We start from the raw sequence: 25348 nt of genomic DNA, 5'->3' as shown, positions 1-25348 counted from the left end.
TGCAATGTTGTGATAACAGTAATAGAAGTATAATGTCCTTATCAAGAAGGCACAAGCCTCTTTGTACCCCTCCTTAAGCAGGCCACTTTCAGAATAGTGTATTCAGGTACAGCAAATATAAGGTAAAATACAAGTAGCCCAGAGATTTTATTTCTGTTTGGAGCAATATGGATACTATCTAAGTGGGTTTGTATAACCCACTAATTACTAAATGCTTTGAAATTAATGGTTATATAATAAGTATAAACAAGTTTGAATTTCATCGACTAGATAATAATGAAATACTTGGTTGATTTGTAGAAAGTAAGCAAGGACTTGGTATTTTTGTAATAGAAACACATCAAAAAATCAATCCTTTAATTGTAGTCTAAACCAATTTCATGAGCCTGTGTGTAGTCTAATTGTTGCTACTCAAAATGTGACCTTTAGCCCAGCAGCTTCAGTATCACCTGGCAGCTTGTTAGAAATGCAAACTCAAAGCCCATCTAGACCAATTGAATGAGAACCTGTACGTTAACAAGATCCCCAGGTGACTTAGGAATATTAAAGTTTAAGAACCTGAAAAATTCTGAACTCTCGACTGTGTTCAATGAAAGCTTTAAAAAGTCCATAAAGATAGTGTCTCCAAACTTCTTGTGTATCTTGAAGCATGATGCAATAGTTTGTTAAAGAAATGAGAAAAGTGAAAGATGAGGCAATCGTGGTGGCTTATTTGACTCTTGCATTGTCCTTCTAGGCAATACCATTATTCTTACCTTTTCACATTTTTTAGTATAGGTTGGAATTATTGATAAGCAGTGATAATTCCTAGGATGACCACACAGAAAAATGTTTTAAGTTATAGAAAAAAATAAGATCACTAAGATCCCATAATGTATCATAGACTTATAAAAGGGTTCATTCTATTCACATTAATTGCAAGAGAGAATAAATTTGACTCTACTTTAAAAATATATAGGCAATTTTTTTTCTGTGTTCTTTGGAAGAAAACTTCCAAAAAGAAATTTAAAAAATAAAATTGGATCCAATTGACCCCGAGAATTAACTGGGAGTTAAGAATGTTAAGGCTTTTTCAAAACACACTGAAAACCAGATCATGTGTATGAAAGTATAACTAGGAATGCGAAGTATATGAAATGGATATCATGTGAGTATTGTAAAGGTTCAGAAGAATGAGTATTTGATTAATTCAATAAATATTAAGTGCCCATTATGTGCCAGACATTGTTCTTGGAATTGGGGCTAACTGGAGCTTAGATTTTAGTGGAGGACCTAGACAATACACAAATTAACAGGCCAGCGAAAGTCTGGGTAATACGTGCTGTAAAGAAAAAATAGAGCAGGTCAGGGGTTGGTGAATGACTGCACCACAAGCCAGGATGCCACAAGCAGATGCTTCCCTCTTTGGTAATTAGGCCCTTGAGATGATGGGGAGATATGTAAGGAGTTACCATTTGGCCAGACTCTGAATAAAACACAGAGCCATGTGCGGGAAGTGGAGCATAACCAAACTGTAGCAACAGTTCTGTTCTTAAAGTCCTTTTATCACCTTAATTGAATGAGACTGTCCTGTAACCTCAGGGCTACCTAGGATGCAAATAAAATCACCAACTATTGGCTTTGTGGTATCCTGAGATACCACAGCACAGGAAAGGAGCATGAGATCCGCAGATACTGTTCTCCACTATCCAAGCTCTGAAACCCTTCAGTCTGAAGGTTGAAAAACACTGATTCATTGTAGTTGAAGTCTCACCTGACAGCACCACTCTTGAGTCTGCAGTCTCAATTCGCGCATCTGTAAACTGGGAAAGATACCCAACTTGCAAGGTTATTGTGACAACCACAGAGAGTATGTATCAGGTGCCTGACACATACTAAATGTTTAATAAACAGTAGCCAGTATTACTCCCCATGAGGGTTAACTTATTAACATCTCATTTCTAAGATGTTAGAAATGATGGTCAGATTCTTTAGAACCTAAGGTAGACAGTTTCAGCCTTATGATGTTACTAAAATACATAATAACAATTTAGAGTTCCCATACATGAAAGATTTTTCTACCCATTGCCTACCCTCACCCTCCAACTTAGCTCATTACTCCCTCCAGAGAATAGTAGTCGGGAAGTAGGGATGATGAGTGGATAGTCCCCGAAAAGGAAGTTTAGGGGTGTCAGTGTAAAATGTGCACAAATACGTATTGTGTGAAGTCAGCTGCATGACAGCCAAATAATTTTATGCATTTTTATATAAAATCCACTCTTATCCATCCTCTAAACCTAGTTTCATTCACAAAGGTAAACACATTTAGTTTCTTCAAATATGTGAGAGACTGGCTGGGAATAATCCCCCCAGGAGTTGCCAAAAGAGGTTTCAACATTTGAAGGCCACCCTGAGCCATGGGAACAATGGAGAGGACTCATTGTGTGACTCTAGTCTGTCTCCCTTGCCCCTGACAGCAGATATTACCTCTTCTTCTCTCAGTTCTGTACAGCTCAGCCTTGACCTTGAGGTTCCTGGGAAGTTGTTAGAATTGTGTCAGGTTAGTACGAAATCTATTCATTCCTAAGCTGATCAGATCCCATTTCCTGACTTGTTGTCATTGAATACTTCACATTTAGTTTACTCTGAAATGTGCATTAAAAAAAAGAAAAGACAAAGTCTTTTTGGATGCTATATATCAAACAGTGTGTTTTGTGATCTTAATGGTTTTTGCTAATTTTAAAAAGCAGTGAGTTGGTGTAGAAAATAGCTGTTCTCATTGAGTTGGTGTTAGAAAATAGCTGTTCTCATTGAATGTGTCTTTTAAATGTTCTATAAAACTGTATCAACAAAACAGGGCAAACATCAAGATCTTGAATCACTGGGTTTTTATACAACACAATGCCCATGGTAGACAGATGCCAAAAACCAGAAAATGCCTAAAACGTAAATTTTTGAAAGGAAGGTAAAGAAGAAGGAATGAGTAAAAAAGGAAGGGAGAAGGGGAAGAAGGAAGAAGGAAATAGAGGGGAAAAGGAAATCAAAGGAAGAGAAGAAAGAAAGGAAAGAATACAATGGAATCAAGAGTCCTATCCTTTCGAGACCAGAGAAAGCACAGGCAGAATTTTATGGCAGGGTTCATTTCTGCCTTGCTTCCTGCCTCAGCTTCTGTAGAATGGCCCTTAATCATGGTGGCAGTGATTCTGATTGCAAGGCAGCCTTTGCTGAAGAAAATCTGGGCCATCAGGGTTTTGAGGATAAAGCAGTGATCACAGACTTAAACCTTCCAGAGCCAACTGGGAAATGCCTTCCCATTTGAGATGCCCTGGTTTGCCCTAACAGATAGAGTTAGGGATGGGTGGACATCCCAGTCAACATCAGGGTGGCAAAAAAGTATGCCCAAGAAGTGTGCCCTTCTTGGCTCTCCTGTTTCCCAACTACCCACAGAAGGCAGGGGTGTATGGTGAGCCAGTCTACCAGCACTAGGAGCTGCACATTCCACAGCCAGGAAGACCCTCTCAAATTTCTATAAGAAGTCAGTCGAGGCTGGGCGCAGTGGCTCACTCCTGTAATCCCAGTACTTTGGGAAGCTGAGGCGGGCAGATCACCAGGTCAGGGGATGGAGACCATCCTGGCTAACACAGTGAAACCCCGTCTCTACTAAAAATACAAAAAATTAGCTGGGTGTGGTGGTGGGCACCTGTGGTCCCAGCTACTCAGGAGGCTGAGGCAGGAGAATGGTGTGAACCCAGGAGGCGGAGCTTGCAGTGATCCAAGATAGCGCCACTGCTCCAGCCTGGGCGACAAAGCAAGACTCTGTCTCAAAAAAACAAAAAACAAACAAACAAAGAAGAGAAGTCAGTCCAGTGAGACTGCCTTACATGGATCCCTAGTACCTCCAAGTGGTGTATTTATTGCCAATAGAAGGGACAGGTCCAGGGCATCCCTGGGTATTAGGCCACACTGATTCCTGGTGGTGGCGATGGACGTGGCATTAGAGGTGGTGCTGGTGCTGCTGGCAGTAACAGTGGTGTGATGAGGTGGGGGAGGCCAGTTTGCTGTAGGGTGCTCAGAATATTGCTCTTCAAATATATAGATCAATTTTTGGTGCTCTTGAGTCTTTTCTGCAAATTCTACTTTCCATATGGAGTCATTTCCCTTTGGCATGAAGAGCATCTTTAGCATACTAAGTGCAGTTCTGCTGGTTCCAGATTCTCTCACTTAGGCATATGTGAGTATGTCCTTATTTAGCCCTCATTTTGAAGGCTCTTCTGGTCTCTTCTTCTGCAGTCCCCAGGCAACCACTGATCTGCTCTCTGTCACTATAAGTTATATTTTCTGGAATTTCATATAAATGGAAACATATAGTATGTAATCTTTGTGTAACTTTTTTCATGCAGAATAATTTTAAGATCCATCCATGTTGTGTGTACGTCAATTGTTCATTCCTTTATATTGCTGAGTAGTATTTACTGTATGGCTATACACAATTTGTCACCTGTTGATAGACATTTGGGAGTTTCTCCTTTTTAGCAATTGCAAATAAAATTGCTATGAATATTTGCGTTCAAGTCTTTGCATGGGAATATGCTTTCTTTTCTCTTGAGTGAATACCTGGGGGTGGAAAACTGGATCATATGGTAGGTGTGTGTTTATGTTGAACTGTTTTGCAAAGTGGTTGTACCATTTTACATTCCTACCAACTATGGTAAGTAATCAGGGGTCCACAATTAAATAAGGCTCTCCTTGCTACCAGTCTTGCCATTCTTCTTATATTTGCTGTACACAGCCACAAATTGAATTCCAAGGCATTGAACACAAGCTTTCTTGTAAGGACACGGAGTTGTTCTGGAAGTGGATCCAGGGTTATTTGGCAGAGAATTCTGTGGCCTGGGGAACTTGGAATGTCATCTGGAGAGGGGAAGTTGTGGCCATAGGGAGGCATGATCTCTTGACTTGAAGGATTTTTATTTGTTTTATTTTCTTTTTATTTTTGCTTTGTGGAGGGATGTGGCCAAAGGATGACCAGAAGGGGGCCTTGAAAGCATGGAGCTTAGGCCAGTGCCTCTCACTCAAGTCTGAGGGCTATACTGTTCCCTTCTTCTAATCCACCCAATTCTAACCGTCCTGAAAAACCCATCCTGCGTCCTCATGCCTGTATCTTCTGTCATGTGGCAGTTCTGTGTCCCCCTCCTCTCGGTTTTTGCTGTTTGACTTTCTGTGTCTCACTTTCCCAATTTGTGCATAAACTTTTCAGTCAACTACTTTGTCTCTTTTTCCTTCATATATATGACAAAGTGTTATATACATGAATGCTCTTCAAAAATGTGTCAATGAAATGCATGGAGTTTGCTGCTTTTTCTCTGCTCCTAAGTTGGTGTTAATCTTCAGACATTGTCCAGCATACTTGACATTTACACATAGAATCTAGTGTGCAGCTAGGACTTCCTGGCCCAAGCTCTGCCTGGTTAGCCTTCCTAATTTCACCCCAGTTGACTAATACTGCAAACCTCTCTGCGCTTATGCTATGTTTTACTATTCCAGTGTAAACCTCGGTTTGTTCCCCTGACATCACCTCATCTCATCATTGCCTTTTTAGACTACTTCCTTACTAACTATATTAAGTAACCCAGAAATAGAGAATTTTTATCAGGTTTCCGATTTTCCCAGCATTGGATGTGGTTCTGCCTGTCAGATAGGTCACTAGAGACCCTGGCCATAAAAATATTTCCCAAGGGAGTCATGCCTCAATGTGTTTTATCTGTGTTAATCTTTCTTTCTGATGTGTTCTTTCTTTCCTTCTCCATCTGGAAAATGTCTCCAGTCTTTCAAAATTCAGCCACAGCCTTATCTCTTCCAAGAAGCTTTTACTTTTTAAGAGATATAAATCAAAGTATGTTTCTCTATCCATTATAGCACATTTCTTGTAATACTGAAGACACTGGTACTGTAATTTTTTATTTATTTGTGTATTACTCTCTCTCAACTAAAAACTCTGTGAAGATAAGGACCACATCTCATTTGACTTTATTTTTCAGCATTTAACAGTACTAGTATATAAAATCCTCAAATAATTGGTTAATGAATCAATAAATTCATGAATGAAGGAATGGAATGCCTCTTTTTATTCATCTCTTTCCCTTTCTGTTCTCCATGTCTTCTCTTGTTTTACTTTTGTTTCTGCCCTTCTTCCACGGTGACTAAATTTTTGCAATATAGAAATAATAGGGGCTTTGTGACCTTTAGAGTTTTCTTAGCTCTACAAATGTTGGAAAATGGATTTTGAACCTTAGCAAACAAGCTGAAACAGTTTAAACATTTGTTTGTGGGTGCAGCAATGGAAGAAAGATTTCATTGGCATTTATGATGGTGAGTACATTTGTGAGGTTAACATTCTTTGCTCAAGACTGAGAGGCGTCTGGTCAGATCTGCCCCCATTCTAAAGCAACACAGATCATATTCTGTCACACTGAGATCTCAGATAACTGACCTTTGTCACATCTGGGGGCCTCCTGAGATGCCCTGCATGGAAACAAAGATGAACATACTGTTTAAAAATTTTCAGGCTTGGTTTAGCCCAGATATTTTTTATAAAGATATTCTGAAATAATGAAAATAAAGTTCCTAATATGCTGGCCAGCAATAGTAGGTGCCAGTAAATGTTAGTCTTTAATCTTCATTCTCTTTCCCAAGCTTTCTGAAGTTCCCGAAGACATACGTTTCCTTGAAATTTCTCTCAGGATCAGAGTCACAAATAAGGAATTGGTCCAAGTGATATGTGCCAGGCACCAAACATGCAGCTCCTCTTTTCAGATGCCAGCAAATTAATCATCTGTTTTGGCACTTACACCTTTTTTGGAGAGTGAGCTGAATCTAATGCGTGCCCCGTATCAACTTCCCGAGGCTGTCCTGCTCAGCTCACACACAGTCAGGGACCAACCCGCCGGCCCCACATCCCCAGCAGAGATCCCTTTCCTGGAAACACTGGTAATGTTCTGACTTCTCTGGTTGCTTGAGGAGGTGCTGCAGACCTTTGTGGCGGGGCTGGGAAACACCTGAACGGGGATTTGAGCAGTGTGAGAGCAGACCAAGCTGGCAGTATTCCAGCTCCCACCTGAATCCGGTGAAAGTGACAATAATTAATCTGGTGTACCCAAGTGGCACTATTTACAGTAATATAAAATAGATTACTTTATATTGTAATATTGTATATAATGTGTAAGAAACAGTTTGAAAACAACCAAAACATAAATAGAAAAAATAGCTGTAATGCTCAGTTTCCTTACGTGAAAAACAAGTCCTATTTAAAGTTTTTGATTCAGTTTTTCGAAATACAATTCAGCCTGAATTTTCATTTAAAAACTGGATTTATTAATATATTTTGTGGAAATGGACGTTCTCTATTGCCTACCCACAACTGTTAATTATAACAAGGGAAGTTGCTTATGGAACAGCTTTGCCTATAAGCATTTTAGAGGTAAATGGAATTTAGGTCAATAACCCTTCAATTTTTTTTTTTTTTTTTTTTTTGAGACAGAGTCTCCCTCTGTTGCCCAGGCTGGAGTGCAGTGGTGCGATCTCGGCTCACTGCAAGCTCCGCCTCCCGGGTTCACGCCATTCTCCTGCCTTAGCCTCCTGAGTAGCTGGGACTACAGGTGCCCACCACCACGCACGGCTAATTTTTTTTTGTATTTTTAGTAGAGACGGGATTTCACCATGTTAGCCAGGGTGGCCTCGATCTCCTGAACTCGCGATCCACCCACCTCAGCCTCCCAAAGTGCCGGGATTACAAGTGTGAGCCATGGCGCCCAGCCAACCCTTCAATGTTTAAATGCACCAAGCCTGTTCTCCAGGACTCCTCTTGCCTAAGGAAATAAGAGGAATTGTTTCTTTCCAAATCTTTACAGGCTTGTGAAAGGCGAGGATGCATTTACTGGTCCTCTTTCCTTAAGTCTTTACAGTCAAAAGTCCTTGAAGCTGGGACCCTTGGAGAGTCTGGCAATTATATGTTGTTGGTAGTGACTTGTTTTGACAGTTTCAAAAAAAAGAAAAAACCACTTAAATCATTTTTCTTTCTCTTTTTAGGAGCATCTAAAGGCCTTTGATGATGAAATCAATGCTTTTTTGGACAATATGTTTGGACCGCGAGGTCAGTGAACTACTTGAGAACTTAATGTGGAAGGAACACAGCAAGAACACCATTTACTTATAGAAAGGGATTATGTTATTTCTGGGGTCTTGGAAATAGTAAGGTACTTAATATTTAGAAACTTAACTTCCTTAACTTTGATATCCTTCCAGAATGTCCAGAAGATCCCATTTCTCCTCCTGCTCAACCTCTCCTGGGATTAAAGAAGTTCTGGGAGCAGGAAGCAGAGACAGAATGAAATGCAATGCTTTCCTCCAGTGTCTGTCTGGCTACAAAGCCGGGTTGTAACTTTCCTTCTAAACTATGCTGCTTTCTTGTTCCCTCTCCACCACCCATTCATCTTCTACCTTCCTCACATGCATAGTTACACGTGACATTTCTGCCCTTAGATGCCTTGATAAATTCCCTTTAAAGATGTGTGTGCTGGCTGGGTGTGGAGGCTCACACCTGTAATCCCAGCACTTTGGGAGGCTGAGGTGGGTAGATCATGAGGCCAGGAGTTCAAGACCAGCCTGACCAACATGGTGAAACCCCGTCTCTACTAAAAATACAAAAATTAGCCAGGCGTAGTGGCTTTTGCCTGTAATCCTAGCTACTCAGGAGGCTGAGGCAGGAGAATCACTTGAACCCGGAAGGTAGAGGTTGCAGTGAGCTAAGATCACACCACTATACTGCAGCCTGGGCAACAGAGCGAGACTCTGTCTCAAAAAAAAAAAAAAAAAAAAAAAGATGTGTACACTTTCTCTGCCTAGAGCCTGCAGGTAGGATGAGTTTAGACATCTCTCCATCCTTCCTTCATCACCAGTCACTTACTCTACTGCAGTGGCCTCCTAACAGGTCTCCCCTCTTCCACTCTTGCCCCCTTCCAGTCATTTATTCAGTGTCAGCTGGAATGATATTCTAAAGACCTAAGTCATATTGCATGGTACTGTAGCTTAAAACTCATCAATGTCATCCCACTGCTCTCAGGTAAAAACCAAACTTCTTATCATGGACTGCGCACCCTTGGGCTGTCTAACCCCAGCAATCTCTCCAACTCAGTCAGTATCCGTCGTCCTCACTGGCTTTCATACAGCTGCTCAAGCCATCTTTTAATTCTGCAAATACGTAAAATTCTTCTACGTGCTATTCCTTGAGCCTGGAATTCCTCCCTAGGATCTCCTACCCCTCCCTCCAGATGAGTCAGTTCCTGTTACACTTGAGGTGTCAGCTTAAACATTGCCTTTTCAGTTGGGCTTTGCCTCTCTAAGGTATAGTAGTCCGCCCTTAGCAGCAGTTTTGCTTTCTGCAGTTCCAGTTACCCGTGGTCAACCATGGTCCAAAAATAGGTGAGCACAATACAGTAAGATATTTTCAGATAGACAGATGACCATATTCATATAACTTTTATTATAGTATATTATAATTATTCTCTTACTATGCCTAATTTATAAACTTTTCCATAGGTATATATGTACAGGAAAAAGCATGGTACACACAGGGTTTGGTAGTGTCTGCAGTCTCCGGCATCCACAGGGGTCTGCTGTGGTCCCTCATCATTCTCTGTTTCAACCCTTGTTTACTACCTTCAGATACTTCATGGTTACTAACAGCGATTTCTCCCATGAGGGCAGGAACCCTGGCCATTTTACTCACCATTTATCTCCAGGGTTTATTACAGTTCTGGGAACATATTCAGCACTGTATATTTTCCAAATAAATGAATGAATTCTAGACAGAAGATTTCATTTTACTTGAGTCTTACTGGCTCACAGAACTGTGGAAAGTCCTTAGTTCTCTACAAGTTATTTCCTCAGCCCTATTGGAGGAGAGAGCAGGGAATGAGGAGGTTTTCCTGTTTCTCAAGATCTATAAACAATCACTTGGAGAGTATTTAGGCCATTCTCCATTTTCTCCATGGGCTCTATTAACTTTTTAAATGAATGACTATATAGTTTTAATATGATGATACTGATTCTATACAGCTTTGAAAAAAAATCCTTTCACATAGTTTTTTTTTTTTGCTTTTTCCATTTTATCCTCCTGATGACTCTGTGCGGTAGGCAGGGCAGAATATCTTTATCTTCTAACCTACTTTTACTATGTTCTCTCCCTTACAGGTCTAGTGGGTAGAAAGGAGAACAGCTCAGTGTAGAGGGCATGACCCTCTCCCTCAGGCATGCAGGACCCGGGGGCCCTCTCCCTTAGGCATGCGGGACCCGGGACTCCCTCCCTTAGGCATGCAGGACCCGGGGCCCCCTCCCTTAGGCATGCAGGACCCGGGGGCCCTCTCCCTTAGGCATGCAGGACCCGGGGGCCCCCTCCCTTAGGCATGCAGGACCCAGGGCCCCCCTCCCTTAGGCATGCAAGACCCTGGGCCCTCTCCCTTAGTTAGGCATGCAGGACCTGGGGCCCCCTCCCTTAGGCACGCAGGACCCGGGGGTACTCTAGCTTAGGCATGCAGGACCCGGGACCCTCTCCCTTAGGCATGCAGGACCCTGGGTGCTCTCCCTTAGGCATGCAGGACCCAGGGCCCTCCCTCTTAGGCATGCAGGACCCTGGGCCCCCTCCCTTAGGCATGCAAGACCCTGGGTGCTCTCCCTTAGGCATGCAGGACCCGGGACCCCCTCCCTTAGGCATGCAAGACCCTGGGCCCCCTCCCTTAGGCATGCAGGACCCGGGACCCTCTCCCTTAGGCATACAGGACCCGGGGCCCCCTCCCTTAGGTATGCAGGACCCGGGACCCTCTCCCTTAGGCATGCAGGACCCAGGGCCCTCTCTCTTAGGCATGCAGGACCCGGGACCCTCTCCCTTAGTTAGGCATGCAGGACACGGGGGCCCCCCTCCCTTAGGCATGCAGGACCCGGGACCCTCTCTCTTAGGCATGCAAGGTCCAGGAGGAACTATGATTTGTTGGTGACAGTGGTTTTCTATTTGACACTTCGACTAGACAGTTAAAACACTGACCTGTCTGTGCCAAGTTCACTGAGCTTTGCTGCCAGTAAGATTGGTGTGATCTGGAATTATGTGGATGTGGGATCAATTGAGGAAAGGATTACAGTTGTTTACTCTGCATTGGTCATTTTATGGAATTTTCCTTTGTAGCAAGGAGATTGTAAAATTGACAGTTGAGAGTGGAATCAGATGAGCTCCACAGTGACAAGGTGTCTAGCATGTAAGCCATCAAGAATCCTTTTTTCTTCCTAAAAGTCTCACACGCTGATGCTGACTGGCACATCACCTAATAAACCTCTCGGTGTCTCCTAGCCTCTTCTGATTTTGCCCACACCATGTTAGTACCATCAAGGGGTACTGTTCTGTGCGAATACTGACTCAGAGGAAGAGCTAACATTTCTCAAGTCCCAAAGAAAAGAAAGTTTATTACAAGCATTTGTTCCCATCTTTTGGCTAAAACAACTATGATTATCCTTAACAACTGTAGCAAACATTTACAGCACTGTGACAAAAGAAAACAAAAACGTCAGGTGCTGTGTTAGTTTGCAGTACGTGCTTGACTCAATGTGCCAATGGACGTGCATTTAATGAATGTTTCCTCTTAACTCAGCACTAAGTGGGTATGAGTCAGACAGAGTAGAGATATAAGACCTAGTAGCTGTCTCCTGGAGCATATACTGTAGTTGGGGAGGTAAAGCCAGCACATCTGAAACTACTGGAAATCAATTAAATACTAAACCATGTGTGTTTGTTTCCTAGGCTGCTATAAAAAGTACCACAAACTAGGTGGCTTAAATAGCAGAAATGTATTCTTTCACAGTTCTGGAGGCCAGCAATCTGAAATCAAGGTGTCAGCAGAGCCTTGTTCCCTCTGAAGTTCTAGGGAAGAGTCTGTACCATGACTCCCCCTAGTTTCTGGTTGTTGGTGGCAATCTCTGGTGTTCCTTAGCTTGTAGATGCATCACTCCAATCTCTGCCTCCATTTTCACATGGCCTTCTCCTCTTTTGTCCTTGTATCCAGACCTCTCCTTACACTAGTCATTGGCCTAGGGCCCAGCCTAATCCAGTATAACCTCATCTTAGCTAGATTAGATCTGCAAAGTCTCTATTTTCAAATAATGTCACATTCACAGATATCAGGAGTTAGGACTTGAAGGCATCTTTGTGGGGGACACAATCCAATCCAACACCATAACAAGAAGTAGCGTAGCAGTTTAGTGCAAGTAATTTCACTTTTTTAGGCCTCTACAGCTCAATTTTTCTTAAGGGTAAACTGGGATGATACCATCGCCTATATAATAGGATTGCTTTGAGAATCACATAAGTTAGTACATGTAAAAAGCTTCAGAATAGTGCCTGGCACAGAATAAGTGCTCAGTAAATGTTATAGTAACAGTATCGTAGCCATAATTTGTGAATTACAAAATGAGAATAAGTATCTTGCTATGCATATGAGGAGCTGTAGATACGAAAACACAGTAGGAAATGTCTCCCTTCAGAAGTCAGGACCTTCATCTGGGCATTAAAAGATGAGTAGGACTCAGATATGGAGATGGACATTAGGAAGTGATGCACAGTACAGACTTAACGGCAGGCGATTGCAAGCCTACTGTATGAAAGGTGGTATCTGTTAGTCACATGAATGCTGAGAAGAGCTTCCTTTTTATCTCTATCACCAGTGGGAGATATTTATAAAATAAGTGACGGGACAGTAGGAGCTTGAGAAGGCACTTTCCTTGTAGAAATGGTACTGTCTGTAGGGTGGGTGGTTTAACAAGAGGCTGGGGTATACAGGGTAGGACATACCAGAAAGAGGGACTTAGAAAACAAAAAATTCAAGAAAAGGCCATTGCCTGTTGGTGAAACCAGCTCACTACAACTCCATTTGTAGAGGTTAAAAGCAGCATGCAATTTTTATAATTCTCAGCCAAACCATTTTCTTTATTTAAACAAATACAAAGAGCAGAATAGAGAACAAAAATCATTTTGTGTGTACAATGATTTTCAGGTGTTACTAATTATATTGTAGCTCTAGCATGTGGGTTTCACTTAGGCTTTTAAATATTCACTCTCCAGTGTAAGGGGCCCTGATGTATTCAGCTGCTTGCCTCCCTGCTGTGTAAATGTCCAGTCCCATGGCCAGATCTGGGTCCTCAGTTCTGAATCACAGCTCCCAGGCTTTGCCTCTGCTGTCTGCAGCCTCCAGACTTGCTGCACTGTCATCCTATTGCTTTCTCTGAATCAGCTGAACTCTCAACCCATTCCATTACTGATCCTAGGCAAATTCGGAGCTGTGTGGGCTTTAGGAATTAGGATACGGTATCAATATGCCTTCTTTCCTCTGACTGCTCTGATCTCCATGGGAGGACAGCTGCAAGGTGTCATGGGCTGGGAGGCAGATGTGACTGGTTCAAATTCTGACTCTGCTGCTGACTATGACGTAGCCTTTTGAAAGTTACTAAAGTTTTCTGAGCTGTTTTTTCCATCCATAAAATTGCATAATAGTACTTCCTATTAATTTAGAGTAAACAAATGGCAGTAACTGTTCCAAAATAGGCATCAAGAACTGTCACTTCACACCTTTACTTCTTGTCCCTTTCATTCCGTGTTCAGCCTAAGCCCTGTTTGCTCCATGAAACCTTTACCGATTCAGCCCCCACGGGCTTCCTCTTCCCCTGAACTCTAACCCCAGGCCAGCCTACCTCATGCTGTATGGGGTTGCTCCCTGTTGTGCTGGTGTGTACAAATGCAATGTATGTGACAATACTGATGACTGAACGGGAGCGTCATTCCTCAGGATCCTCACTGTATGTGTTTCTTTTCAGATTCTCGAGTCAGAGGGTGGTTCATGTTGGACTCTTACCTTCCTACCTTTTTTCTTACTGTCATATATCTGCTCTCAATATGGCTGGGTAACAAGTATATGAAGAACAGACCTGCTCTTTCTCTCAGGGGTATCCTCACCTTGTATAATCTCGGAATCACACTTCTCTCCGCATACATGCTGGCAGAGGTAAGTGTTTAGCCAAAGCTGAAGTCCAGTAACTAGCAGTTTTTATCAATAGAAACAATCATATCTAGCCTGGCAGAACTATGCAAGGTTGCTATCAATACTTTAAGTCCTAAAGAACTTATTCCAGCATTTGATATTATTCTTTCTGAAAATTCTGGAAGTCCTTGTTTATAACTTGAATCTTTCGTATCCCAATTTAGACCTTTTTTTTTTTTTTTGAGACAGAGTCTTGCTCTGTCATCCAGGCTGGAGGGCAATGGCACAATCTCAGCTCACTGCAACCTCTGCCTCCTGGGTTCAAGCGATTCTCATGGCTCAGCCTCCTGAATAGCTGGGATTACAGGTACTCACCACCATGCCCAGCTAATTTTTGTAATTTTAGTACAGACAGGGTTTCACCATGTTGCCCAGGCTGGTTTTGAACTCCTGATCTCAGGTGATCCTCCTGCCTCGGCCTCCCAAAGTGCTGGGATTACAGGTGTGAGCCACCATGCCTGGCCTAGACCTATTTCTTTAGTCTCTAGTCTAATTTAGAATCACAACGTAGATCAAATGGGCCTTTACAGACCATGTTACAGTTTTCTCCTTTTACAGATGAGGATACTGAGGCTTTAGAAAAGTTTCATAATTTGCCTGAGAATAGACAGTGATTAACAGAATATTTTAAAAATGAACTTAAACATCATATGCAGTTAGTTTTACTGAAATGCCAATATATATATTCCCTTAAAGAATAGTCCATATGTCTTTGGAACACTGATGTTTCAGCTCAGCTCTGGTGGCCCTTGTTACATCCTGCGCTCCAAATTCCTCTGTGAAGCACCGAACAAGGTCATTTTACAGGAGAAGGAACAAGGATGAGTGCCCCGTCTGTATAACCAAAAGTTATTTTAATGTAATAGAAGGGGAAATCGAAAAGTGTTAAATAACTTGCTGTAGCAAAAAAAAAAAAAAAGAAAGAAAGAAAGAAAAAGAAAAAGAGGGACAAAGAGAATGAAAACAAAATTTTTTAGGGGATTTTATAGCTTGTATAAAATTACTCATACAAGCTATAAGTGGCAGATAATGGCACAAATATAGCTAGCTGCCTTTCTGATGATCTTGAATTCTAAAAGAAAATAAATCCTTGCCTTAAAATGAAGGTTCTCTTGCAAGTTTATTCTATGCTTTATTCTAATATGTACCATTCTTAATAACTATTAGTATTACTATAAATGACTGGAATGAAGCTCTCATAATGGAATTTTAGGCATCAGTCAGTATAGGAGATGGAATTTTGGAGTCAAAAAAGCCATGCTAACAACTTTTTTTTTTTTTTTTTTGAGGCGGAGTCTTGCTGTGTTACCCAGGCTGGAGTGCAATGGCGCAATCTCAGCTCACTGCAACCTCCGCCTCCTGAGTTCAAGCAATTCTTCTGCGTCAGCCTCCCGAGTAGCTGGGATTACAGCTGCCCACCACCATTCCTGGCTAATTTTTTTTTTTTTTTTTTAGTAGAGATGGAGATTCACCATGTTGGTTAGGCTGGTCTTGAACTCCTGACCTCAGGTGATCCATCCACCTCGGCCTCCCAGAGTGCTGGGATTACAGGCCTGAGCCACCACCCCCAGCCGACAACTCTTAAAATTATATCACATAGGTGCTCACTAATCTACTTGACACTGAAAGGACCATTTTTATTTTAGGTTCTCTACCAGCTGAATTTTAGCTCACTAGATGAGTTAGCAAGATAGTAATTTATGGGATTCGTTTCTCTATATAGCAGAAGGAAAGATACTCTTGGATTGTTTTCCATAAGTGACAGCTGCATACTATTCACAGTAGCAAAGACTTGGAACCAACCCAAATGCCCATCAATGATAGACTGGATAAAGAAAATGTGGCACATAAACACCACGGAATACTATGCAGCCATAAAAAAGAATGAGATCATGTCCTTGGCAGGGACACAGATGAAACTGGAAGCCATCATTCTCAGCAAACTAACACAGGAACAGAAAACCAGACACCACATGTTCTCACTCATAAGTGGGAGTTGAAAAATGAGAACACATGGACACAGGGAGGGGAACATCACACACCCGGGCCTGTTGGTGGGTGGGGGGCAAGGGGAGGGAGAGCATTAGGACAAATACCTAATGCATGTAGGGCTTAAAACCTAGATGAAGGGTTGATAGGTGCAGCAAACCACCAAGGCACATGTATACCTGTGTAACAAACCTGCACATTCTGCACATGTATCCCAGAACTTAAAGTAAAAGAAAAAATAATAATAATAATAATAAAGAAGTGACAGCTGCAGCAGAAGGGCCAGCCTGCATGTCCAACCACACCAGCAGTTCTAGTACCTGTTTGGACGGAGCTTTGGTATAATGGAGTCAGAAGACACAAGTTTGTTTTAGCTTTGTCACTTTCTGTGTAATTTTAGAGCAGTTACTTAGGCTTTCCAAACCTTAGGCAACTTATCTATAAAGCAGAGATACAATATTTATACTATATAACTCTTGAGTGACTTGTAAGGATTAATGACTTCTGTTCAATCAGCACATAGTGACCTTTTACTAGGCACTGAATATGAAGCCCTGAAGTATATGGATAAGACACGGCTTCTACACTTGAAGAGCCTATGGACTAGTACAGAGTAGGAGTTGGTAAATGGGAAAATGCTTTATGAATTACAAAGTGCTAGTTGAACAGTAGTCACCATCAACAGGAGCAAGAACAACCATTTAGTTTTTGAACAACGAGGTAAATGTCTTCTTTCTAGGAAGAACATATCTGCACTGAGCCCATTGCCTACCACTAATTTTATCTACTGCTTACCCACTCTTTCTCTTACACTATGTATAAGTGTAAAATCACTTAGTTCAGTTCAAAATCACTACCATTGATTGCCGCCCAGTCTCCTCTCTTTGACTGTGACCTCTTTCAGAGCAGGCAGAAGGTCTTTCTTTGACACTCTGGGGGTATGTTTAATAGACACTAGTCAGGTGACAGACTGATTTAACCTTGCTAACTTGTTAGGGGTCAGCAGATGTCTGCTTAAGCCAGAAAGTCACCGCAGTAATTATTAACAGTCTTTCGGTAAAGATGTATTGAGTTCACACACTGTCAGATTCAACTGTAGATTCTAGAACACAACCTTTGCCCTGTGGGAAAGAGTGAGAGGCTGGTGATGGGGCAGCCTCTGAGAAGGTGACATTGGAGTTGAGACTGTATGACACAGTGGACAGAGGATCAGTGGTTCAAGATGAGGTGGAGAGATGGCAGATGACATTGGGGCCTTGGAAGGAATTTGGCTTGCACTCTAAGTGTCATGGAAAGCTATTGGAGGATTTTAATGATAGGAGTGCTATTATCTCCCTTTTAAAATAGATCACTCTAGCTCCTACATAGAAAATGGACTATGAGGGTGACTTGACAAGAATGTTAGCAAAGAGTCCAGTTAGGAGATCATTGCAGTACTACAGGCAACCGATGCTAGCATCTTGGATTAAGGTGGTGAAGATGGGAAGAAGCTGGTGGATTCTAAGTATATTTTGGAGTAATTTAGTCCACACCTCCTTACAACTAACCCTATTTGACAGCCTTCTTTCCTTTTCTAACACATAGGTTGGATGACTCCTGCACCAGTAAGGGGATTAAGAATGGTCCAGGGAGAGACAGATAGAGCCTCTCTAGCTTGGCTGTCTATTCAGTTATTAAATTGTCAGGTAGTTCTGCAGAGATGCCACAGGAATGGGGACAACCCGGATAAATCTGACTAAAACAGGAAACGTCATGGGGAAACAGAATATGCCCTGCCCTTTCCACACTCAGGAGTTACTCTATAACTGCACTGTTAATGTGCAGAGTAGAGATTAGAGCCCCTGACTACAGAACCACAGCCTGACCATAGAGGCTTTCATTTAATCCTTGTACACAAAGTTAAACAGCTTTCTTAGTTTGAAAAATGCACCAACACGTCAAAATTCATATGTAGTTTAAGGTCTTTCTGGGTCCCCTCTAGCCAGTCGCGCTGATTCCCAGTTGAGGACTAAGAGCATAAATCCCCTGGGAGATATTGGGAAATGACCTGATTTGTGATAGATCCCATCAGGAAAATCCAAGGTTTTCTTCTTTCACTGGACTTATTTATATCGATAATCTTCAATTGGCATGATGTTAACAGAAAGGGTTTTGTTAGAAGGAAAGAGAGGTGTATTAGGACAGTGAAGAAGTCTCACAAAGGTTCTAAAACATTCTAAATGTTATTTAGTAATCTCTCTAACATTTAATTAATCAACATCCAAACCCTCTCAGCTGTGTATATATATTTTAATGGATATTGTATATGAATTTTATACATCTCTAAGGCAGCAGAAAACATTAAATCGTAGGCCTTTCCCCTGTAATACCTGATCCAAATCACAAATGCCTTATATTCTAGAATTTTAACTTTTTACAGGGAGAAAACATTTCATAGAATTTTCAACAAAGAATAAAAAAGCTCATTTTCTCATGAGGTGGAAAGTATGCCAAACAATGAATTAGGAATTCTGAATTCTAATCATCCTTCTACCACTTTCTAGTCATGTAATCTTGAGCAAATCGTATAGTCATCAAATGTTTACTGAACACTTACCATGTAGCAGGTACTGGGCAGGGAACTGTAGATACAAAGATGAGCAAAAACAGATGCATAAATTTTTTGGAGCTTTTTGGTTTTTGAGAGTAATGGGGAAGACAGACATTAATCAATTAACCACCAAATTGTTTGATTACCAAGTAGCATAAATACAATGAAGAAAATGGTTTAAGAACCTTACTGAACACTGTTTTCGATATCTGTAAAATGGCAATATATATATTTTAAAAATTATTGAGATGATTAAATATATCTAAACCATTACAAAATATTAAATTTTTACTGTAGTTCTCTCACAGTTGTTTTCAGCTAATTCTACATTTCACTTCTAGAAACATGACTAGATAATTCCTTACATAAAATTTTGTGACTCAAATGATAGTGAAAATCTGTTATTTTGGCCAATGTAAATAGTTAGAGGTAACATATATTAATTAAGGAAATAGCCATTGATTTCAGTTCAACAGCAGGAAATAAGTCCCCTGATATTAGGTGTTTGAGGACAGGATTGAGACAAACTCAAATTCTGGGAAATTCCTACTCAAACCCTGAATAGATGCCAGAGACATGAATGGGAAATTCAATCTGCATCCAAATTCTTGTGCTGATGTTTGTTTTTCTTTCTTTCTTGGTTCTTTGGCAGCTCATTCTCTCCACTTGGGAAGGAGGCTACAACTTACAGTGTCAAGATCTTACCAGCGCAGGGGAAGCTGACATCCGGGTGAGCCACTAGAAGCAAATCAACCAACCATAACCAGTTCTCATTGACAAGGAGAGGAGGTTTTCTCCTTCTAAATAGGGGGCTGAGGCTAGAATTAGATAAGAAAGGGGTTCCTGTTCTAATAGAAATGCTGATTTCCAACTGTCCCTCTATAGGGGACCAGCTGAACAAACCACAGCACATCCACATAGCAGATGCCTCTACAAAGTGAAGTGAGGAAGAGCTCTATACTGCTACAGAATTGTCTCCAGGATATAGTTACATGAACAAAAGTAACTTGTAGACTGTGTTTATAGAATAGCACCCTTTGTGCAATAAATGATATGAATGTGTATTTGTATTTGCTTGTATTTTAAAAAAGAAACAATGACAGCATAAACTAAAAGCTAAAAAAAAAGTGTTTCCACTGGGCATGGTGGCTCATGCCTGTAATCCTAGCACTTTGGGAGGCCAAGGCAGGTGGATCAAGAGGTCAGGAGTTCGAGACCAGCCTCACCAACATAGTGAAACCCCATCTCTACTAAAAATAAAAAATTAGCCAGGCATAGTGGTGGGCACCTGTAGTCCCAGCTACTCAGGAGGCTGAGCCAGGAGAATCACTTGAACCCGGGAGGCAGAGGTTATGGTGAGCCGAGACTGTGCCACTGCACTCTAGCCTGGGCAACACAGCAAGATTCCATTTCAAAAAAAAAAAAAAAAAGTGTTTCCTTTAAGGGGAGGGAACAGGGCAGAGGGGATACAGGGCAAGCCAGAATTCTCTGAATGTACCTTGTGCTATATTTGATTTTGGAACCACTAAGTGCTTTACATAATTATAAAACAAAATTAAATTTAAAAAGAAAGCAAGGCAACCAGCCCCTAAAAGTTGGAAACAAACTTAAATAAATGAATATACCTACATATTAAGTTGGTGACATAACCACCCAAGGAACTATTTCAAGTGACTTTAAAGCAGTTTTTTGACTGAACGCCCCTAGTGAGATATATCTTAACAGTATTCAGTAATTCTTTTGTTATTGTTAATAATATTGGTATTGCTTTTTTGACACTGTGATAGTACACTATGGGATAAATTAAGTATATAATGTTAATATCAGTAGGCACTTCGATTTGAAACATGGAAAAAAAGAGATACCAATAAAAAAGTTAAACTAAAACTCATTAATAATAGATTCAAATTGAAAATATCAGAATTAACTTTATTCTTTTTTAAAAAAATTAAATTTTCAGCTCTGTGTACAGAAAAGGCCTAGTCTGTGACAGCCCAGTACAACGAGCAGCGATTACCCAGATCGCGCTCTCTAAATAGAATTTTCTCCAGAAAAGATTAGGTTTCTTAGATAATGGGCCTCTTCCGGTTTGGGGAAGGAAAGGTTTATAAGATGAACCCAGGATATCTATGAGAGAAAGCGAAGCAGCTACCCAGGACTATGAGGATCGTCACAAAAAGAGGAGTTGCCTGGAAGGGACCCCACTGCCTAAAAATGGGGCAGGTTGAACATCAAAAAGAATACTGACTAGAATGAACTGAAGCATTAAGTATGTAAAAAGCCATGAGTTTAAAATGATACTCATTTTAAAAACTCTTATTGTTACCTTTTGAAGGTTGTTAGAGCACCAATTCATTTTAGGAAAGAAAAAGGGAAAGAATTAAACATTTATTTTGCCTTTCATATGTGAATTTCCAAATAGATGAAAAGGGAAAGTTCTTCTCTATAGAAAAGAAAAATGCTTAAGTAACAATATAATTAGAAAAATCACCATTTTGCAACTCCTAGTGAAATAATGGATCGTATTAGTCTGTTTTGCAGTGCTATAAAGGAATACCTGAGGCTGGGTAATTTATAAAGAGTTTCAATTTGGCTCATGGTTCTGCAGGCTGTACAGAAAGCATGGTGCCGGTATCTACATCTGATGAGGCCCTCAAGAAGTCTGTAATCATGGTGGAAGGTGAAGGAGGAGCAGGCATATCACATGGCAAGAGAGGGAGCAAGGCACAGGGAGGTCCCAGACTCTTTCAAACAATCAGATCTTGCAGTAACTCACCACAGGAAGGGCACCAAGCCATTCATGAGGGATCTGCCACCATGTCCCAAACAAACACCTCCCACCAGGCCCCACCTCCGACAATGGGGATGACATATCAACATGCGATTTGGAGGGGACAAACATCCAAACTATATCGTGGATCTGACAGCAGTCACCTGTGAATGGTAAAACTATTCGGTGAAAATTGAATAGAAACTTCATAATGACTGGACTCAATACCTGAACTCACTGTTCAGTCTGAGTATCAGTGGAGCAGCCAGAAATTATGCATCTCCTGATGTGAGGCAGTAGGAAGTAGACAGAACCCTCTGCAATATTCTTACCAAAAACATTACACCTGAGTCTAATCAAGCCTGTAAATCTAATTGCCGGTAACAGGAAATGCATGTGTAGAGAAACAAGTGAAATGATACTAAGAAACAATCTTACAATCCTATAATATTAGAAATTCTTTATAAAGCATCTAGTTTTTCTAAGAAATAAAAGACATGAAAGAATGGGCGGAGCAAAGAGAGAGAACTGTTATTGGTTACAAGAGACTTAAAAACCATTTCAAACCAATGAAGATGGATCTTGTTTGGATCGTGATTTAATTATAAAAGGACATTCTGGGGGCTAGGAAAAAAATGACATATTTGAGACTGAGAAATTTGAACGTGGATTGGGCCATTAGAAGATACTAAGGAATCGTTAATGTTGTTAGACAACATAATGACTTCATGGTTATGTTAAAAAGTCTCCCTATTGGAAGTATTTATAAATAAAATGATACCTTAGATTTGCTTATAATATTCATACTTCCCACTCCCCTGCTCCCCAAAATGGTAGAAAGTGGAATTGATAAAAACTAGATTGGCATTATACTGAAAATTCTGAAGCTTGGCATTGGATGCTGAGTATTCATTTGACTTATTCTCCCTGCATTAGTGAATGTTGGAAATTTTCTATAACTAAACATGACATATTATTAAGACAGATAGTAGAAACCATTTAACTAAAATCTTTAATATCAAGATGGACCTTTTTTTTTTTTGAGACAGAGTTTCACTCTTGTCATCCAGGCTGGAGTGCAGTGGTATGATCTCGGCTCACTGCAACCTCTGCCTCCTGGATTCAAGCGATTCTCCTGCCTCAGCCTCCCGAGTAGCTAGGATTACAGGCGCCCACCACCACACCCGGCTAATTTTTGTATTTTTAGTAGAGACGGGGTTTCACCATGTTAGCCAGGCTGGTCTCGAACTCCTGACCTCAGATGATCCACCTGCCTCAGCCTCCCAGACTGCTGGGATTACAGGCATGAGCTACCATGCCAAGCCAAGATGGGATTTGTTTTTTGTTTTTTTTTTGAGGCAGAGTCTCACTCTGTCGCCCAAGCCAGAGTGCAGTGGCATGATCTCGGCTCCCTGCAAGCTCCACCTCCTGGGTTCATGCCATTCTCCTGCCTCAGCCTCCCAAGTAGCTGGGACTACAGGTGCCCGCCACCACACCCAGCTAATTTTTTTTGTATTTTTAGTAGAGATGAGGTTTCACTGTGTTAGCCAGGATGGTCTCGATCTCCTGACCTTGTGATCTACCTGCCTTGGCCTCCCAAAGTAGGACATTTTTAAAACATCTTCAAAACTGCAATACAAATAAAGTGAGATATTTCTCTGCATACATTTTATTTCTAATGCATTACCACATACTGGTGCATTTTGGGACACCATACAGTTCTCTAAAGGTTGTTTTATATTTATTTGTAGTTTAATACTTCTGAAGGTTAATTATCCCATCAGACATTAAGATGGTTGCTGCCACACCTTATGATGGTCTTCTTGGGAAGCAGACAGTAGAGCATGATATTTTAATTTCAAGATTCCTATTATGTAATGTCTTTAAAAATATCTTATGTTTAATGTTAGTGGTAAAAACACAGTGCCTTTAACTAAAGAAATGTCTTCCTATAGATGAGACTGACTGAAGGCCTTAAGAAGGAAAGGATGTGTTATCATGACCTCCCACCATTAGCAAGGATGAATAACACCTTGATTTTTAATCTAGTCATCTGAGGAAAAGATACAAAAGATGTAGTCATGGACTGCCCTTGGATAATCTAAGAGACAAAAAACATAATACTCTAGAAGAGCAGAGGAAAGTTATAATTGAATGTAACAAACAATAATGACCTCCTGTTGAGTGCTAGGCACTGAGCAAATGTGAGTGACAGTTTCTGCCTTTGAGTGATTTGCAATCTATTGATAGATTCATAACACTAGCTACACTCTATTATGGCTATTGATTATGGAGCCATAGTTAAAGTAATTTGAATGCAAATGAAGCAGCAGTTCAGCCTGAGAAAGGAAAGGGCTGGGTGAAGTTCCAGAGAAAAGGTGGCATTTTAGAGGAATATAATAAAGGATGACTAGAACATGGCAGACCTGAAGTAGGAAAGGAGTGCTGGGAGCAGAGAGAACAGTTTTCATTGCTGCAGGAGGAGTAAGCAGGCCACTGTTCCAGCACACAGGACACCGTGGTGGGGAGCCTGCAGGAGGCTGGTGGGAACAGCAGCCACCCAAGCCCATGGGAGATCCTGGGTTCAAGCCAGGAGTCGTGGACTTGGTTCTGCAGGTGCAGAGGAGTAACCTGATCACACGTGTGTTCTGGAGAAATAACTCATCTCTCGCTAGAGTGGGGTGGATTGCTTGAACTAAGGAGAAACTGGAGACGAGGACACCCGGTGAGCTGCCTTTTCAGCAGTGAGAAAGAAACAGCAGGAAAGCGCAGGCAGCACGCAGAAGGCCGAGCAGTGGGGTGGCACCAGGAATACTGCCATTTCTCACCCTTTTCTCCCCTTTACCAATTTCTGTAGGTAGCCAAGGTGCTTTGGTGGTACTACTTCTCCAAATCAGTAGAGTTCCTGGACACGATTTTCTTTGTTTTGCGGAAAAAAACAAGTCAGATTACTTTTCTTCATGTATATCATCATGCTTCTATGTTTAACATCTGGTGGTGTGTCTTGAACTGGATACCTTGTGGACAAAGTAAGTTATTTTGTTAATTCTTCTGTTTTGAGGAATAGCTCTTAGAGACCACTGGTGCCGTCTTGTATTGAGCATTGCATGCAGATCAGGAGAGCATGAAGGGAGGCCTAGAGTGCTGGCCTCGCCCCAGCAGGATGCCCGTGTCTGCCAGGGGCCGTGTATTCTAGTGTCTGGTCTTTGATACAGGCAAAATCCGGGCCGAACCTTAAATTTAAAACTGTTTTCTTTTCCACGCATCATATGTCCCATGGTCAGAGGCACATACCCCAGCGGGAGCTGCTTCACTCCAATCCCAGGTGCTGTTCGACTCCTGTGGAAATATATCGCCTTCCACAGTCACCACTTTCCTGTGAAACAGATTGAGGCATTTCAACTTTTAGGGTTGCTTGTTTTCGCATTCTGAAAAATTAAGGTCACATCTCTGAACGACCTACCAGATTTTCCTTTTTTTTAAAACTGAGAATCACAATAAGAAATATATTTTATATCACAACCCAGTGCAATCATTCATATTTGTTCATTTTCTTCTTCTTCTTCTTTTTTTTTTTTTGAGATGGAATTTCACTCTTCTTGCCCAGGCTGGAGTGCAGTGGCGCAATCTCAGCTCACTGCAACCTCTGCCTCCTGGGTTCAAGCGATTTTCCTGCCTCAGCCTCCTGAATAGCTGGGATTACAGGTGCCCGCCACCACGCCCAGCTAATTTTTTGTATTTTTAGTAGAGACAGGGTTTCACTATGTTGGCCAGGCTGGTCTCAAACTTCTGACCTCAGGCTATCCACCTGCCTCAGCCTCTCAAAGTGCTGGGATTACAGGTGTGGGCCACCCAGCCCTTCTTTTTTTTTTTTTTTTTTTTTTTTTT

At 41.3% G+C, this 25348-nt stretch overlaps 1 protein-coding gene across 1 annotated transcript in view; it reads left to right on the top strand.

Annotated features, from left to right (window-relative positions):
• The window catches only part of ELOVL2 (ELOVL fatty acid elongase 2), a 61582-nt gene that overhangs the window by 26021 nt on the left and 10213 nt on the right, over positions 1 to 25348 (top strand). Inside the window, exons 2-5 of the mRNA XM_025382827.1 lie at positions 8065 to 8128; positions 13888 to 14075; positions 19343 to 19420; positions 24318 to 24489. Coding sequence (XP_025238612.1) covers positions 8065 to 8128; positions 13888 to 14075; positions 19343 to 19420; positions 24318 to 24489 — 502 coding nt within the window. The remainder of the gene's footprint in view (positions 1 to 8064; positions 8129 to 13887; positions 14076 to 19342; positions 19421 to 24317; positions 24490 to 25348) is intronic.

This window comes from Theropithecus gelada, chromosome 4 (assembly GCF_003255815.1).
Source record: "Theropithecus gelada isolate Dixy chromosome 4, Tgel_1.0, whole genome shotgun sequence".
In the NCBI taxonomy this organism is placed as follows: domain Eukaryota; kingdom Metazoa; phylum Chordata; class Mammalia; order Primates; family Cercopithecidae; genus Theropithecus; species Theropithecus gelada.
The sequence above is the reverse complement of the archived record's forward strand: the minus strand, read 5'-3'. Positions and strand labels throughout refer to the sequence as shown.